Genomic DNA, 17,627 nt, shown 5'->3' on the forward strand with positions numbered 1-17,627 from the left:
AATGGGATAAAGTATTTCATGTACTATGCTTTTTTGCTTTACTGTGTGTGTGTGTGTGTGTGTGTGTGTGTGTGTGTGTGTGTGTGTGTGTGTGTGTGTGTGTGTCCGACTGTTGATGTACCTGATGTCATATCCATACATACGGTATCCTTTTACTGTGTGTGTGTGTGTGTGTGTGTGTGTGTGTGTGTGTGTGTGTGTGTGTGTGTGTGTGTGTGTGTGTGTGTGTGTGTGTCAGTGTTGTTTTTGGCAGCACATTTAGATTTTAGTTTTTAGTCATAGTCTCTTGAATAGTTTATTTAGTTTTAGTCACATTTTAGTCACCCGGAATGTTTTAGTCGACTAAAATGTATTTTGGCGGGCCTTGATGCAGTCGAAAGCCCTAATTTTACACTTGCTGAAAATAGCCGATCTACAAGCTCACAACGCGTTGCAGCGCTTGTGTAAAATGACGTATACTGGATCTCTTGTCCACCAGTCCCTTCCTAACATTTTAGTCTAGTTTTTATTTGAAATTGTCAGTATATTTCGTCTTAGTTCTAGTCATCATAGCTTAGTTTTCATTTAGTTTCCATTTAGTTTTCGTCCGTGAAAAAAGGTAGTCGGCGAACATTTTTCGTCTTAGTTTTAGTCGACGAAAGCAACACTGGTGTGTGTGTGTGTTGACGTACCTGATGTCATATCCATACATATCCTTTTCTGGGCGGCCGTGTATAATCCAGTGGGCCAGTTCTCTACCGCAACCTCCACCCAACATCATTCCTGCAAATGTTGCGCGCGCGCGCGCACGCACGCACGCACACACACACACGCACACACACACACACACACACACACACACACACACACACACACACACACACACACACACACACACACACACACACACACACACAGTGTAAGGATTGATAGTTTTCCGCGAGTCACAAAAGCGGAAGTGCTGACTAGATGTAACCCCTAACTTAGATAGAGGTGAAGTCTTGGCTAAAGACTGCCGAGTAGATAGTTTAGAGATGAAAGGTTTGGCTTGAGTTTAGAGTTAGAGTTAAGTTCTTAACAAATACAAAAGCAAATCTATAATCCGACAGTGGATAATTCTGGCACGAGGCCTTATAAAAGGAGGGAGTGACGTAACGACTAGGTAGTCGTGACGTCAGCCCTGACACACAGAGAGAGAGAGAGAGAGAGAAAGAAGAATTCACACATATGTACAAGGCAAGCTCACACTTGTACGTCGTGCCACGCTGCAAGCTTGTAAATCTGCTATTTTTGGACATTTCTTAACAATCTTTAACACATTCCGGGGCGAGAACCCCTTTTGATGTTAAAGCATTATGTTATACTTTAGCTATTGAAAAATAGAAGACCTACAAGCTCATAGCGCGGCACTCGGTGCCGCGTTACGAGCTTGTAGGTGGTCTGCTATTTTTGAAAAATCATTCAAATGTGGCACAAATCTTTGAATATATATTCTTTCAGAGTGAGCGTTTTTAACTCTTTGTTTCTGGGGGGTTCCCTGGAACAACATATTTTCAGATGGGGGTCGGCGGTCAATTACATTTTCATGTCCTTGACATGAAAATGTTTGAGAACCACTGGGCCTGACATGAAAATGTTTGAGAACCACTGGGCCCCCCCGGGGCCGCCAGTTTCCCATACATGGTCTGAAACACGTGAGGGGTTTGAACCTCACCAGCTCCACCCAATAGGATCTCCAACAGTTGGTTTATAATCACTCTTAACAGACGATTCCGTTTTTATAGCAATCAAAAAATGCTGATCAAACACCGCTGGACTAATGAGTTGCTGCCTTTCAGCAGCACTGGCCTCTTGTATTTTCCTAGTTGCTGCTGATGACATAATTTGTGCCTACCACGCGTGCGTGCGTGCGTGTGTGTGTGTACCGCGCAGCCACGCATTTCATCGAGGACAGCATCAACATGCAGCAACATGACTGGTGCGTCCTTGCATTCATCTTTCACCCTTCCTTCTCGACGCCATCCCTCACACAACAACACAACACCCCCGCTCTCTCATCACTTCAGTCTGGAGCGTACTGGTAGCTGTCGCTCTGGGCCCCGACGGGGCGGGCAGACAATATGAATGGACGGACGGACGGACGGACGAGATGGAAACGAGGGGGTGGTGGGAGGGAGGGATGATGGAGCTCTCCCCAAGACATCATTGAGACGACCAGCAGCAGGGGAGGGTGACACTGATAAATGTCAGCCAAGATATTCGCCCCGGTGATGTATGGTTGCGTGAGATGCCCCCCCCCCCCTATTCCCCCCTCCTCTCCCACTCAGTCATGTCATCCGTGATATCTGTTCCCGTCTTTCACTCACTTCTCACTCGGCTCAATGTCTCTTTCCGTCATTATTCTTTTGGGTTTTTTAGGGTGGCAGATGCTTTGTTCCTCTACCAGTTTCTAGTATCAACGCCTAGCTGGCTCCTGCATGCAGTGTTGTTTTTGGCAGCAAATTTTGATTTTAGTTTTAGTCATAGTCTCTTGAATAGTTTCCATTTAGTTTTAGTCACATTTTAGTCCCCTGGAATGTTTTAGTGTTTAGTCTAGTTTTAGTCGACTAAATATCATGAGACTTTAGTCTCAAATCTACAGTTGATTGTCGACTAAAACGTATTTTGGCGGGCCTTAATTGATGCTGTCGTAATGGCAGATTTTAAACTTGCTGAAAATAGCCGATCTACAAGCTCACTCGGTAGATCTGCTATTTTTAAATGGCTAAAGTATAACATAATGCTCAAAACACCAAAATGGGTTAATGTGTTTAATTCGCCGTTTATTTATAATTAAAAAGAAAGAGCGGATTTGTCGCGGACCTGGTGACGAGGCCGTCACGTTATGATGACGAAACCGGAAATCAAGCCATGCTCTGGGCTGCTAGGGCTTCTGGGAAAATGAGTTCAATGAGTCCAAAGTGAACGGCTGGTTTGTTTGGACTACAACATGCTGTGGAGGCTGTTTTCGTTTCGCACTGTAATAATGGAGGCATGTTTTTCTCTCCAACAACAAACCATGGGACTAGTATTTTCCGCTGGATTTTCGTGAATCAAAGCTGCAAATACTTCAGCGTTATGCTCCAAAGGTAATAGATCGATCCCGGCAGCCTAGGTGGTCCGATTATATTAACCCATTTTGGGCGGGAACCCCTTTTGGTGTAAGCATTATGTTATGCTTTAGCTATTGAAAAATCACACCCGTGTGAACTGAGTGGTGCAGTGACGTCACACACTAACCATAGCAACCATGCTCACCTGTGCGTGGGGCCACGTACAGGTACACGGGTACACGTACAGGTACACGGGTACAGACAAAGCTGGTTGTTGGAGTGGTTTGCACCACTCAAAAATCACACCCGTGTGAACTGAGTGGTGTAAGGTCTTATATAGACTGATCAGCTGTGGTCTGACGTAATGTCTGACGTAATGAAATCACACCCGTGTGAACTGGGTGACCATAGCAACCGTGCTCATTTTTTGGTACGAACAGACAGACAGACAAACTAACAAAGCCAGTTGTAGGAGTGGTTTACACCACTCAAAAATAGCAGATCTACAAGCTTATAGCGCGCCACCAAGTGGCGCGCTACGAGCTTGTAATGAATTGCATTTTTATAGCGCTTTTCCAAGTGCTCAAAGCGCTTTACAATGGTTCATTCATTCATACATTGGGAGGTGAAGCGGCGAACAGTCAACGCCAGCGTCCTCACTTCCCACATTCACACACACCAATGGTGGCGAGCTCACACCGACCGACTCATTGGAGGCAACGTGGGGTTCAGTGTCTTGCCCAAGGACACTTCGACATGTGGACAGGAGGAGCCGGGATTCGAACCGCCTACCCTGGGGTCATTGGACGACCTGCTCTACCTCCTGAGCCACAGCCGCCCCAGTAGGTCTGCTATTTTTTTTTAATCGAAGAACGACTGACAGAAACATAGCTTTTTCAGAAAACTGTAAAAATGGGTTAATCTAAAGCCCTTAAAAGTGTTATACCACCAGTTTTGCTTTCATAGAGAGAACCATTGTAGTACCCACTCTCGTCATCTCCCCGCTCCCTCCTCCCACTGTAATCGCAGTATCACAGTCTAATGACGTCATTCCATCCATGACGCACCGACTTGGGAGGGTGCTGGGATCTCCATGCACACACACACACACACACACACACACACACACACACACACGCCTAGATGTATTCGATAGAAGATAAGACTATAGCTGGGTTTTCATAATCGACATCAGAGATAAGAGAGTGTTTGAGTGTGTGCGTATCAAGCGGGGGGGGGGGGGGTAGATGTCTGGGGGGCATATCGCTGGGGGGCATATCGCCACATTCACAGTGGGGACATCCTTGCAGTTAATTATGCAGTGTCTGTTCTGCTGGCTGTACCACCAGCTCCATAACGAAAATGATCTCTGCTCCAATGTATGCTAAAGCAGTGGTTCCTAAGTGGGGGTCCTTGAGGGCAGGGGGGGTCCTTGAGGGAGTCCCAGGGGGTCCCCAGCTAAATGATAGTTATGAACCAAATTTGTGTCAATTTGGGGGTCCTTCACATGAAAAAGTTTGGGAACCACTGTGACTAAAGACTGAAAGACCAATGGTGGACTAGCTTTAATTTACGGGAAATTTAACGGGAAATCATACAGTCAAAACACATTGGTCATAAAAAAATCACACCTGTGTGAAGTGAGGGGCGCTCTTATCATTGTACATCATCATACATCAACTCATTCCGGCCAATCAAAAATTGCATCCACACCTCCCGTCTTTGCTAATGGCCAGAAGTCAGAATTAGACTGGGAAGGTACTTTGAACTTGGCAGTAGCACCAACTCGTTACTGCGTGGCAAACCTTTACTTTATTCATCAGCTGCAAGGTGACACATTGTTTTGTTTTTTTCGAGGAAGAGGCTTTGGTGGACCTAAACATCTCTCTCTTTAACCCATTTTGACCTGAGATCAGATTCTAAAAATGTCTTCTACATCCTGACAGTTTTCTGAAAAAGCTATGTTTCTATGTCAGTCGTTCTTCGATTTTTCAAAAATAGCAGACCTACAAGCTCGTAGCGCGCCACTCGGTGCCGCTCTATGAGCTTGTAGATCTGCTATTTTTCAATAGCTAAAGCATAACATAATGCTAACACCAAAAGGGGTTCCCGCCCAAAATGGGTTTTAAGTATAGATTTAAGAATCATTGTCATGAATTGTTATCTGATTTGTATCCACGTTCCAGGCTCCCAAAGTGGGGTCCAGGGCCCCCCCAGGGGTCCTTGAGGGAGTTCCAGGGGGTCCCCAGCTAAATGATAGTTAGGAACCAAATGGACCATTATGGGTCTGTAAACTCAGAAAAATGGAACCGTCCATTTGGTTCCATTTGTACACTCATTTGTTACGATATAAATTGGGGGTCCCAGAGATACAAATGCCATTAAAAAGGGGGTCCGTAGCCTAATGCATGTCCAACTGGGGGGTGCTTGAAATTTAAACGGTTGAGAATCCCTGCTAGAGCCGAACAAATCTTTTCTTATTGGTGTCTCTGGCATATCTCCTAAATAACATGGGATGTGAAAAAAAGTTTGAGAACAACCGTTGTAGATCAAACTGACTCTGAGTGATTGACAGACAAATATTTGCTGTTGCTTTCATTAGATAGCAGAGTGTAGAGAGAGAGAGAGAGAGAGAGAGAGAGAGAGAGAGAGAGAGAGAGAGAGAGAGAGAGAGAGAGAGAGAGAGAGAGAGAGAGAGAGAGAGAGAGAGAGCGAGACAATGGAGCAGTGTTGTTTTTGGCGGCTCATTTTGATTTTAGTTTTAGTCATACCGGTAGTCTCTTGAATAGCTTTCATTTAGTTTTAGTCACATTTTAGTCACCTGGAATGTTTTAGTGTTTAGTCTAGTTTTAGTCGACTAAATATCATCAGATTTTAGTGGACTAAATCTACAGTTGATTTAGTCGACCAAAATGTATTTTGGCGTGCCATAATGCCGTCATAATGACTGATTTTACACAACGCGTCTGCTATTTTCAGCATGCAACCAAGTGTAAAATGACTTACACTGGATCTCTCGTCCACTGGTCCCCTGCTAACATTTTAGTCTAGTTTGTATTTGTTGACAAAATTGTCACTATATTTAGTCTTAGTTTTAGTCATCATAGCTTAGTTTTCATTTAGTTTTCGTCAGTGGAAAAGAGGTAGTCGACGAAAAAAACAACAACTGCAATGGGAGTCAGATTCAAACATGCAACGTACAAGGATCTACTAACTGGCTGAGCCACCGGCAGGCACCCCCAAAAGGATCTACTAACTGGCTGAGCCACCGGCAGGCACCCCCAAAAGGATCTACTAACTGGCTGAGCCACCGGCAGGCACCCCCAAAAGGATCTACTAACTGGCTGAGCCACCGGCAGGCACCCCCAAAAGGATCTACTAACTGGCTGAGCCACCGGCAGGCACCCCCAAAAGGATCTACTAACTGGCTGAGCCACCGGCAGGCACCCCCAAAAGCCCATCAATCTGGCAGACTGACACATGGCAGACAGTTTTGACCGACAGACTAGAAGAACAGCAGTAGTGAGTGAATCAGCGATGATGAGACACAGCATCCTACATCAGGAGGAGTCTAGTTCATCACGTTGAATAAATCTACCGTACAGGGCGAATACATGAATGAATTAACATTATACCGTTGCATAGCGTTAGCCATTTCTAAAAGTGCACGCGCGCGCACACGCACACTCGCACACACGCGTCACTCTATATTTCTCTCTCTCTCTGTGTGCGCTGTCCAAACAATCTTTGTTGGGCAAATGTAAAAGAGAGCTCTAAATCTCTCAAGCCAGTGTTCATACAGTTACTAAACACACTGTTTGGATCTAACGGTAGTACTTTTATAGACACGATGTCAAACTCTCTATAGTGTTCAGAGACAGTCGAGACCACGGGGTCAGTGTTCTGTTTGACCCAGTGGTCTGTAATGTTCCAATAGAGACCACGGGTCAGTGTTCTGTTTGACCCAGTGGTCTGTAATGTTCCAATCTCCACGCTGCCCAGGGGCTCAAGTCTTCCCTTAACCCATATAGACCTGAGCTCGGTTCTTGAGTACCACAGACGAAAAACAGTCTAAGTCCAAATTTCATTCTGACCCCTCCACGAAAAGGCCTCGTTGTCCTGACCCCTTATTGCGAACGCAGTGATTGCGAACGCAGTGAGCACTACGCACGCACACATACACACACTAAAAAAAAAGAACTTAAAAAAAATCTTAAAAAAACACTTAAAAAATAAAATTAAAAAAAAGAGAACTTTAAAAAAAACCTTAAAAAAGTACGTAATTTATTCTAATTGTCGTTATTGCAATTTACGACCTGTGTTTGCTTCCCGCGTTCACGCGTCTTACTTGTCTATCATTTATATATTATGGATAAATAATGTGGACTTAGACGTCCGTTTTTCGTCTGTGGCATTCATGTCTTCATTCATTCATTCATGTCTTCTAAATCATGACAGTTTTCTGGAAAAACCTACGGTTCTATATCAGTGGTTCTCAAAACTATTTCATGTCAAGGACCCCATAAATTATATGAAAATGGCCCCCATTTGAAAATATTCCACAGCCTGTGGAACTGCCGTCCAGCCCAGTGTTGTTTTCGTCGACTAAAACTAAGACGAAAAATGTCCGTCGACTACCTTTTTCCACTGACAAAAACTAAATGGAAACTAAATAAAAACTAAGCTATGCCGACTAAAACTAAGACTAAATATATTGACAATTGTCAAAAAAATATGAACTAGACTATGCTGAAAATATATATATATAAATATATATACTATTTTCAGTAAGTGTAAAAACAGTCATTACGACGACATCAAGGCCCGCCAAAAAAACATTTTAGTCGACTAAATCAACTGTAGATTTAGTCGACTAAAACCTTGTGATATTTAGTCGACTAAAACTAGACTAACACCAAGACATTCCAGGTGACTAAAATGTGACTATTCAAGAGACTAGGACTAAAACTAAAATCAAAATGTGCTGCCAAAAACAACACTGCCCCTCACTGGGGGAAATTCCGGGAGACGTGTACGGTGTGCGTGAGTGCGTGCGTGCGTGCGTAGGAGTGTCAGTGGATTCAGTGTAAAGACAAGAGCAATCCATTATTCATTTTTCACCCAGAGTATGTCCACAGAGATCGGTGAGGGCTCGGCCAGAGTCAAGCCAAAAGAAACTATGCTATCATCACTTCTAATTCATATTCCTAAAGTCTATTTTTAATAGCGTCTCTTCCTCTGTGTTTTACTATCGCTCTCAAGCATTGTTGGGTCTTACGACTACGCAGTTGGAAGCAGTTTTAGTTTTTGGCAGAACATTTTAAATTTTAGTTTGGTCATAGTCTTTGGAATAAAACTTCAATTAGTTTTAGTCACATTTTAGTCACCCGGAATGTTGTAGTGTTAGTCTAATTTTAGTCAACTAAATCTACAGTTGATTTAGTCGACTAAAATGTATTTTGGCGGGCCTTGATGGTGTCGTAATGGCTGATTTTACACTTGCTGAAAATAGCCGATCTACAAGCTCACAACGTGTCGCAGCGCGACGCGTTGTGAGCTTGTAGATCGGCTATTTTCAGCATGCAACCAAGTGTAAAATGATTTATACTGGATCTCTTGTCCACTAGTCCCTTCTACTAGTATTTATTTGTTGACGAAATTGTCTATATATTTAGTCTTAGTTTTAGTCAGCATAGCTTCGTTTTCATTTAGTTTCCATTTAGTTTTCCTCAGCGAAAAACATTTTTCGTCTTAGTCGACTTCTCTTGCTGGGCTAAGTAACCATATTTCAGTGTATAAATATATTAATTATAAGATATTTGTTTTCAACCTTTCGTTACTCCATTTCCGCATAATGTCTAAAGTCTCTGTCACTGATAAACCCTTCTGTTGGTCCTTAGGGGTTGCCACTAGTGACAGGGAGGGATGGGGGAATGAGCAATGACTCCATTGGGGAGGGATACGATAAAAAAAAAAAAACAGAATTTTGAACTGCATTACCATGAACATGGCCTAAATACTTTGGGGCAGCATCACCCAACCGTCTTTCCCTTTCAGTCTCACCACCGTCTCCCCCACACCCGCTTTAGTGTTGGATTAATAAAAGATATTGTGTAGTTATACCGACTTGTCTGCTAAACGGTTGTCAGCTCTCCTTAAGTCAACAGCCATGGATGATTCCTTCTTCCTCTTTAACAGTTCTACTGCGTCACCCGCGTTACCCGCTATTTAATTAATGGGTCGGTGCTGCGTAATACGCTAAACCCGCTATTTGTTTAATGCGTTTAAGTCGCTGTTTTTTAAATAATTAAAAAGAGCGGATTTGTCGCGGACGCAGGCCGTTGCGTTATGATGACGAGTGGTTTGTTTAGACTACAACATGCTGTGGAGGCTGTGTTCGTTTCGCATCGTAATGGCGGCATGTTTTTCTCTTCAACAACAAACCATGGGACTAGTATTTTCCGCTGGATTTTCGTCGATCAAAGCTGCAAATACTTTGGCGTTATGCTCCAAAGGTAATAGATCAATCCCTGGCAGCCTAGATAGGATGGATAGATTATTCTAAGGCCCCGAAAGTGTTAAAAAACTATATATACTATACTATACTATATACTATATATATATACTTCATCCAACAATGGTGTTGCTTGCCGATGTCCAATCTAACAAATGTTATTTCCGGCAAGCAACACCATGGCATTTAACAACAGTCTATGGCAGTATATTTGGAATACTTTAAATGTATGTAGATCTCAGTTTAAGTTAATAGCCTTAGAATGTCTGTGAACATTCATCTAATATTCAAACGTGTATTCACCGGGCAACAATTTACTTTTGTGCCCGGACTTTTGTCCAAAGGACAAGTGCCTCAAAAAGATAATGTCAAGCCCTGTAACACTCCAGAAGAGATCTATACAAATTCCATGGCCAGATACAAGTAACTGTGGCAGCGAACAAGAATCCTCCAAAGGCGCTGGAGGGGGGGATTGGTCATGCTCTTCGCAAGCCTGCATCCAATATGATATTATGCCCTCTTTTGGAAATCCACAAGGGCTTTAAAGTAAAACACCAAAGCTCCTGGCAGCGTGGCCTGGATGCAGATGTGAACAGGTCTGACCCGACATGGGGACAGCGGGAGAAATTGGTCCAGGATCGGGGATGCCTGGTGAGCCCTCGGGCTACAGACGTGAGTAAGTAACCGGTGTTGTTTTCGTCGACTAAGACCAAGACGAAAAATGTCCGTCGACTACCTTTTTCCACTGACGAAAACTACATGGAAACTACATGAAATCTAAGCTATGATGACTGAAACTAAGACTGAATATACTGACGATTTCGTCAACAAATAAAAAGTAGACTAAAATGTTAGGAAGGGACTAATGGACAAGAGATCCAGTATAAGTCATTTTACACTTTGTTGCATGCTGAAAATAGCCGATCTTCAAGCTTATGGGCTTGTGCGCTTGTAGATCGGCTATTTTCCATCAAGGCCCGCCAAAATACATTTTGTTCGACTAAATCACCTGTACATTTAGTCGACTAAAACTAGACTAACACCAACACATTCCAGGTGACTAAAATGTGACTAAAACAAAGTGAAAAAACTACTCAAAAGACTATGATCAAAACTAAAATCTAAATGTGCTGCCAAAAACAACACCGGCTAAGCAACACCATCATAAAACTAAGTATATAAAGTAGGCTCAAATGTCCTTATCCAGCTCTCTCTGTCTCGTACAGTAGCATTTTCAGCACACGGCAGATGCTCTTATCACACACATGATGAGTGAGTGTATGCAGAAGTTCAAACGCCTCACTTTCACAGTCGGTACACAATGGTTATTTGATGGGACAACACCAGCTGTCGCCCAGGATCAAACATCGTGACCTTCCAATTAACGGGATTGCCTTTTCCAAAGCAAACGGGGGGTTCCTGCCACCGTTCTACCCATTAGGGCATTCACCTCTAGTCATTTTTACTAGTTGACTAGTTGCTTAGTTTACTAGTCGACTAGTTGTTTAACTACCTATTATGTAAAAAATGTGTACAAAATCTACTGAAAATAGCAGATCTACAAGCTCACAATGCGTCACAACTTTCCACCACTGCTCAATTGTGACACATGCCTCAGAGCCAGAAAGGGCGTCTATACGTCTATGGTTCTACCGCTCTCCTCTCCTGGCGTTATTTATATCCATCTATATATCCGCCCATCTCTTCTCTTACTTACCAGCACTGTTGAAACCACAGCCCAGGAAGAACCCTCTGACTTCTGGTGCCTCTCCCATGAGGGGTTTGTGGTCGGCTGTGAACGACTCTGGAGACGAGAGGAAAGGAGACAAACAACAGTTTGGAGAAGCTGAATGAATGCAAACACAGTGCCAATAATATGTCTGCACATTTAAACACGTGCGTCAAATGAATGAAATGTAATCAAAACACCAAATTGTTCAAAACACGTCTTCAAAATGAATAGGCGCCGCCGAACTCTAAGCCTAGCCTGGGGATATTGTAAAAAACATTGTCAATAGAATCGACTGGTTGCAGCTGAACGGTAATTCAATACAAAAATAGACGGTAACCAAGTCTGCCTCCCTCTCTCTGCCTCCCTCTCTCAGGGCCTTCTCTGAGACCAAGATGGAGAGAGGGAGAGGGAGAGGGAGAGAGAGAGAGAGAGAGAGAGAGAGGGAGAGGGAGAGGGAGCGGCAGAGAGGGAGAGAGAGAGACCGAGGGAAAGAAAGAGAGAGATCGACAGAGAGAGACAGAGAGTGGGAGGGAGAGAGAGAGAGAGAGAGAGAGAGAGAGTCGGAGAGAGAGAGAGAGAGAGAGAGAGAGAGAGAAAGAGCAAGATCGACAGAGAGAGACAGAAAGATGAACAATGAAGAAAAATTGTGTCAAGGTCAAGTATTTCCTAGGGGTACGACTGAAAGAATTGCACAAAACACACACACACACTCAACAAAATGGTTGATGGCCTAACCAGCAATGTTCTGGTTATGGTTGAGATTTCACGATTTCTGCTACTATTCGTATTGGTACCGAGCGCGGTCTCTCCAGGGAACCGGCTAAGTGCTCAACAGGCCTAGCATGCATGCATGCTCCACATGCCATGCTTAGCAGACCCACACAAACACAAACGCTGGAATTTAAAACACTATTAGGTTTTCCAAGGTCACAGTGGGAGAGATGTACTATAGCCTTGCTTTGGCTGGTTTCTAGGCTAGAGATTCAGACAACATAACATCCCAATTTATTTTCTCCAATCAGTTTTTCCCTCTACATTTCTGTCTTCTCTCATCGTCTTCTTCCTCTACATTCTTCTCTGATATCTATCTATCTAACCGGTGTTTCTTCCTACTCGACAGGTCCAACTAACTTACCCTGGTTGTCCTTGAAAAGTTAACCCATTTTGGGGGCGGGAACCCCTTTTGGTGTTTTAAGCATTATGTTGTACTTTAGCTGTTGAAAAATAGCAGATCTACAAGCTCATAGCGCCGCACCGAGTGCCGCGCTATGAGCTTGTGTCTTATTGGTGTGTGTGTATTCATGATGAATCATCTAATTATTTTGCTAAATCTGCCCGTCTCTGTGCGCCTCTGAGAGTGTGCGTGCGTGCGTGCGTGCGTGCGTGCGTGCGTGCGTGCGTCAATAATAGTTTACCTGGTCCACAGACGGTGGATTTAATGCCAGTCTGCTCCAGAGCGGGAACTCTGTTTATGGCGCCCTCTATGTGCTGCATGAACACATCCCAGTCCAGATCAAACAGGCTGAACGCAAACTTATCAGACACCTAAGGAGACAAAACAACAAACACGTGTCCAACTGAATTAAAAAAAGGTCAAAACCACACTCTTAAGTTTCACTTTCAATGCCATCGAACAGAGACCTATACCACTGAATAACCCATTCTGGACGGGAACCCCATTTGGTGTTTTAAAGCATTATGTTATACTTTAGCTATTGAAAAATAGCACATCTACAAGATCTACAATAGCAAATCAACAGGAAAAAGAATATATATATAGACGGCAGCGTTATTAGACATTTTTAAATTGTGACCCAATTATAAAACATAATCACAGTCTACATTTTGACAAAAGGAAATGCATGCAGTCTGACCAGACAGAGACATGAAACAGGTCCCCAGGTCCCCAGCGGGGACAAACATTCAGGACCAAAATAGGATAACAAAAGCAGAGGCCTGGGTTTCTAATCTTACAAGCACAACTCAGCCAATGTTTTATTATTATTAAAGATAATGATTCTAATGCAGACACAATAATGTAAGAAGACACTGATACAGAACTTCCTCTTGTTATATTTGGCTAAAAATACATCCACTCTTGGTTAAGTTTACACACACAGAGCACCAATCTTTAGCACCCCCTGGTGGGTCTGCCAAGTTTGTTAAATTATGTCCCCCAACCCACAGAGCACAGACTTTTTAGTTAAATATTAATTAAACAACAACAACAACACAGCTGTTAAGTGTGGCGTCGTCCGTCGACCACTATGACAGAAAGGCTTCCCGTTTTCAACAGAACTAAAGTTTATTCCGTGTTTTTTAACCAGCCTATAACACAGAATAGCAGGCCGGACACATTCAGAAACACTGAAAGTTAAGTATTTACTTTTTATCAAAAGATTAGTTTTCTTTAATTACGGGAACCTCTTTTGGTGTTTTAAGCATTCCGTCATACTTTAGCCATTGAAAAATAGCAGATCTACAAGCTCATAGCGCGGCACCGAGTGCCGCGCTACGAGCTTGTTGATCTGCTATTTTTTTGAAACATCATGAAAATGTGGTGCGAATCTTTGAATTCATAATTTTTCATCATTCATCATTTTTCAGTCAGAGGAATGCATTAGAGACAGTCCTGACATTGCAGACACAATAGACGTTGCAGAATCTGAGCTGCTGGGTGACATTTTCAACATTTTCAACATTTTTCATCATTTTTTCATATTGTTTTATCATTTTTCAACATTTTTTCAACATTTTCATGATTTTTCAGTCAGAGGAATGCATTAGAGACAGTCCTGACATTGCAGGCACAATAGACGTTGCAGAATCTGAGCTGCTGGGTGACATTTTCAACATTTTTCATCATTTTTTCAACATTCATAATTTTTTCAACATTTTTCAGTCAGAGGAATGCATTAGAGACAGTCCTGACATTGCAGACACAATAGACGTTGCAGAATCTGAGCTGCTGGGTGACATTTTCAACATTTTTCCAAAACTTTATCATTTTTTCAACATTTTCATCATTTTTCAGTCAGAGGAATGCATTAGAGACAGTCCTGACATTGCAGACACAATAGACGTTGCATAATCTGTGCTGCTGGGTGACATTTTCAACATTTTTCATAATTTTTTCAACATTTTCATCCTTTTTCAGTCAGACGAATGCATTAGAGACAGTCCTGACATTGCAGACACAATAGACGTTGCAGAATCTGAGCTGCTGGGTGACATTTTCAACATTTTTCATCATTTTTTCAACATTCATCATTTTTCATCATTTTTTCAACATTTTTCAGTCAGAGGAATGCATTAGAGACAGTCCTGACATTGCAGAATCTGAGCTGGTGGGTTGTCTTTAAAAAAAATTCTTTCAGAACAAACATATTTTCAGATGGGGGTCTGCGGCCAAATTCAGATCATTCTGGGGGTCCTTGACATGGAAAACGTTGAGCACCACTGACATAGAAACATAAGATTTTCAGAAAACCTTTTTTTTTTTTTTGAAAAAAAAAGGTCTAAATTATAATTGTTACAGGTGATACAGCACAGCTTGCATCTACCTTTGATGTGATAGAACAGCCATGACACCCCCCCCCCCCCCCACCACCACCATCACCACCACCAATCACAGCACATTATTTTGTGAGTTAGATGCCAGGTACTTCTCCTTTTATACTTTTTGATTAAATATTCAAGATCACCTAAAATAAAAACTAAAGACAGGTTCCCTCCTGCATCTAACACTGGAGAATAGCAAGACTTGTCCTTGGTATGGGGGACATTCAAGGAGCAATTAATTAACTTTATCTAAGACTCTGTATAGCCAATCTCTTCAAAGCCATCGATCCAGACTCAGTCTTTACTTCAGTAGGCGTCTCTTCTCTTCTATCACCGTTAATTCTGCTCTCTGCACTTTCTATTTTCTTCTAGCCCTTTTAGACCTGAGGCCGATTCTAAATACAGTAAATGTCTTCTAAATACACTAAATGTCTTCTAAATACAGTAAATGTCTTCTAAATACAGTAAACGTCTTCTAAATACAGTAAATGTCTTCTAAATACAGTAAACGTCTTCTAAATACAGTAAATGTCTTCTAAATACAGTAAACGTCTTCTAAATACAGTAAATGTCTTCTAAATACAGTAAATGTCTTCTAAATCCTGACAGTTTTCTGAAAAAACCTATGTTTCTATGTCAGTGGTGCTCAACCTTTTTCATGTCAAGGACACCCATGATTTATCTGAATTTGGCCACAGACCCCCCCCCATCTGAAAATATGTTGTTCCAGGGACCCCCCCCCCCCCCCCCCCCAGAAGCAAAGATTTGAGTTAAAAACGTTCGCTCTGAAAGAATATATATTCAAAGATTTGCGCCACATTTTCAAGATTAAAAAAAAAATAGCAGATCTACAAGCTCGTAGCGCGGCACTCGGTGCAGCGCTACGAGCTTGTAGATCTGCTATTTTACAATAGCTAAAGTAGAACATAGTGCTTAAAACACCAAAAGGGGTTCCCGCCCAGAATGGGCTAGAGCTTTCACACGTACATCAAAGCACCCATTGACCAGACAGAAGAAAAAAAGAAAGAAAAAAGAAAGAATCCGCTGTTCGTATAAATTCTGTATACCCTGCCATTAAAGGACCACTTCACCAGTTTTCAACCTATCTTCATATAATAGGTCCTCACTAATAATCTTGAAAAAATGGCGCAATTTCTTTCTACTCGGTCTGTGTCTCATAGGAGGGCTGTGGGCAGTTGAGAAACCATCTTCCAGTGACATCATCGATGGGAAATACAAGCTAATAAAAACTGCATGCTTTCTAGTCCTGAAAAGTTGCAATGCGAAAATGGAAGCCATCGTTCTCACGATAATGAAAATCTAAACATTTTTGTACAAAATTGTTTAAAAAATAATCTTCCTAATGATGATGTCACGGTTTCTAAACTGCCCACAGCCCTCCTATGAGACACAGACCGAGTAGAAAAAGATCGTGCCATTTTATCATGATTATTAGTGAGGACCTATTATATGAAGATAGGTTGAAAAGTGGTGAAGTGGTCCTTTAAGATGCACCATGTCTGCACACATACGTACATGAGACAAAAAAGCAGAAGTCTGATTCTGAACAGTAGATTGCGTACATATCAGTGTTGATTTCGTCGACTAAAACTAAGACGAAAAATGTCCGTCGACTACCTTTTTTCCACTGAGGAAAACTAAATGGAAACTAAATGAAAACGAAGCTATGATGACTAAAAACTAAGACTAAATATATTGACAATTTCGTCAACAAATGAAAACTAGGCTAAAATGTTAGGAATGGGACTAGTGGACAAGAGATCCAGTATAAGTCATTTTACACTTGGTTGCATGCCGAAAGTAGCAGATCTACAAGCCCACCGGCTATTTTCAGCAAGTAAAAAAAAGTCTGAAAAAACCTATGTTTCTATGTCAGTGGTGTTCAACCTTTTTCATGTCAAGGACGCCTAGATTTATCTGACCGGGTTTTTTTTCCCAAATCACCCAAATCACTGAATGCTCCTTTAAGTAACAGTTTCAGAGATATAGGATTTCCACCCCGACAGAGACACAAGTTTTCAAAATAGCAAGGTCTAAAAGCGTCGTGGAAATCTTTTCATATATTGAAACACTTAAAGGGGCATTCCACTCATTTTCAACATTTTACTATGTCATTAATATACCTTAGAGCTGTTGTGTGGAAATAATAAAAAAGTCGCCCCCATTCTGTGTTTCCTAGAACTGCAATTATGAAAAAAGCATTAACATGGTGAAACACATCTTGATGACATCATCAAGATGTGTTTCACCATGTTAATGATTTTTTTCAGACCTACAGTTCTAGGAAACACAGAATGGGGGGAATTTTTTTTATTATTTCCACACAACAGTTCTAAGGTATATTAATGACATAGTAAAATGTTGAAAATGAGTGGAATGCCCCTTTAATAAAAAAACTTTTTCTCTACCACTATCAAAAAGTTATTTGTGTTCCATTTTTATTGACCTGCTTATAAGTTATAAAATGTTCTCAAATAGACACTTTTGTACGTGTCCACACGTCTTCTCAATAAAATTTGTGGGGTGCTAAGGACGTGTATAGGGTGTCTTTAGGTCGTTTATAATGATATAAATCGCCGTAATCCATTTTATTGAGGAATATGTAGTTACGTAAAAATATGGTACATATTTTCAGATGGGGGCCGGAGGCCAAATACATATAATTATAGGGGTCCTTAACATGTAGTAACTGACATAGAAACATAAAGTTATCAGAAAACTGTCAGGA

General features: G+C 41.9%; 1 protein-coding gene across 4 annotated transcripts in view; it reads right to left on the minus strand.

Annotated features, from left to right (window-relative positions):
* Positions 1 to 17,627, minus strand: part of sardh (sarcosine dehydrogenase) — a 134,230-nt gene that overhangs the window by 40,557 nt on the left and 76,046 nt on the right. For all 4 annotated transcript variants that reach the window (XM_079524996.1, XM_079524997.1, XM_079524995.1 and 1 more), the window contains 3 exons: positions 12,733 to 12,862; positions 11,303 to 11,389; positions 672 to 762 (listed from right to left, as the gene is read on the minus strand). In XM_079524996.1, coding sequence (XP_079381122.1) covers positions 672 to 762; positions 11,303 to 11,389; positions 12,733 to 12,862 — 308 coding nt within the window. The remainder of the gene's footprint in view (positions 1 to 671; positions 763 to 11,302; positions 11,390 to 12,732; positions 12,863 to 17,627) is intronic.

Source organism: Electrona antarctica (genome assembly GCF_951216825.1).
Source record: "Electrona antarctica genome assembly, chromosome: 16".
Taxonomy (NCBI): domain Eukaryota; kingdom Metazoa; phylum Chordata; class Actinopteri; order Myctophiformes; family Myctophidae; genus Electrona; species Electrona antarctica.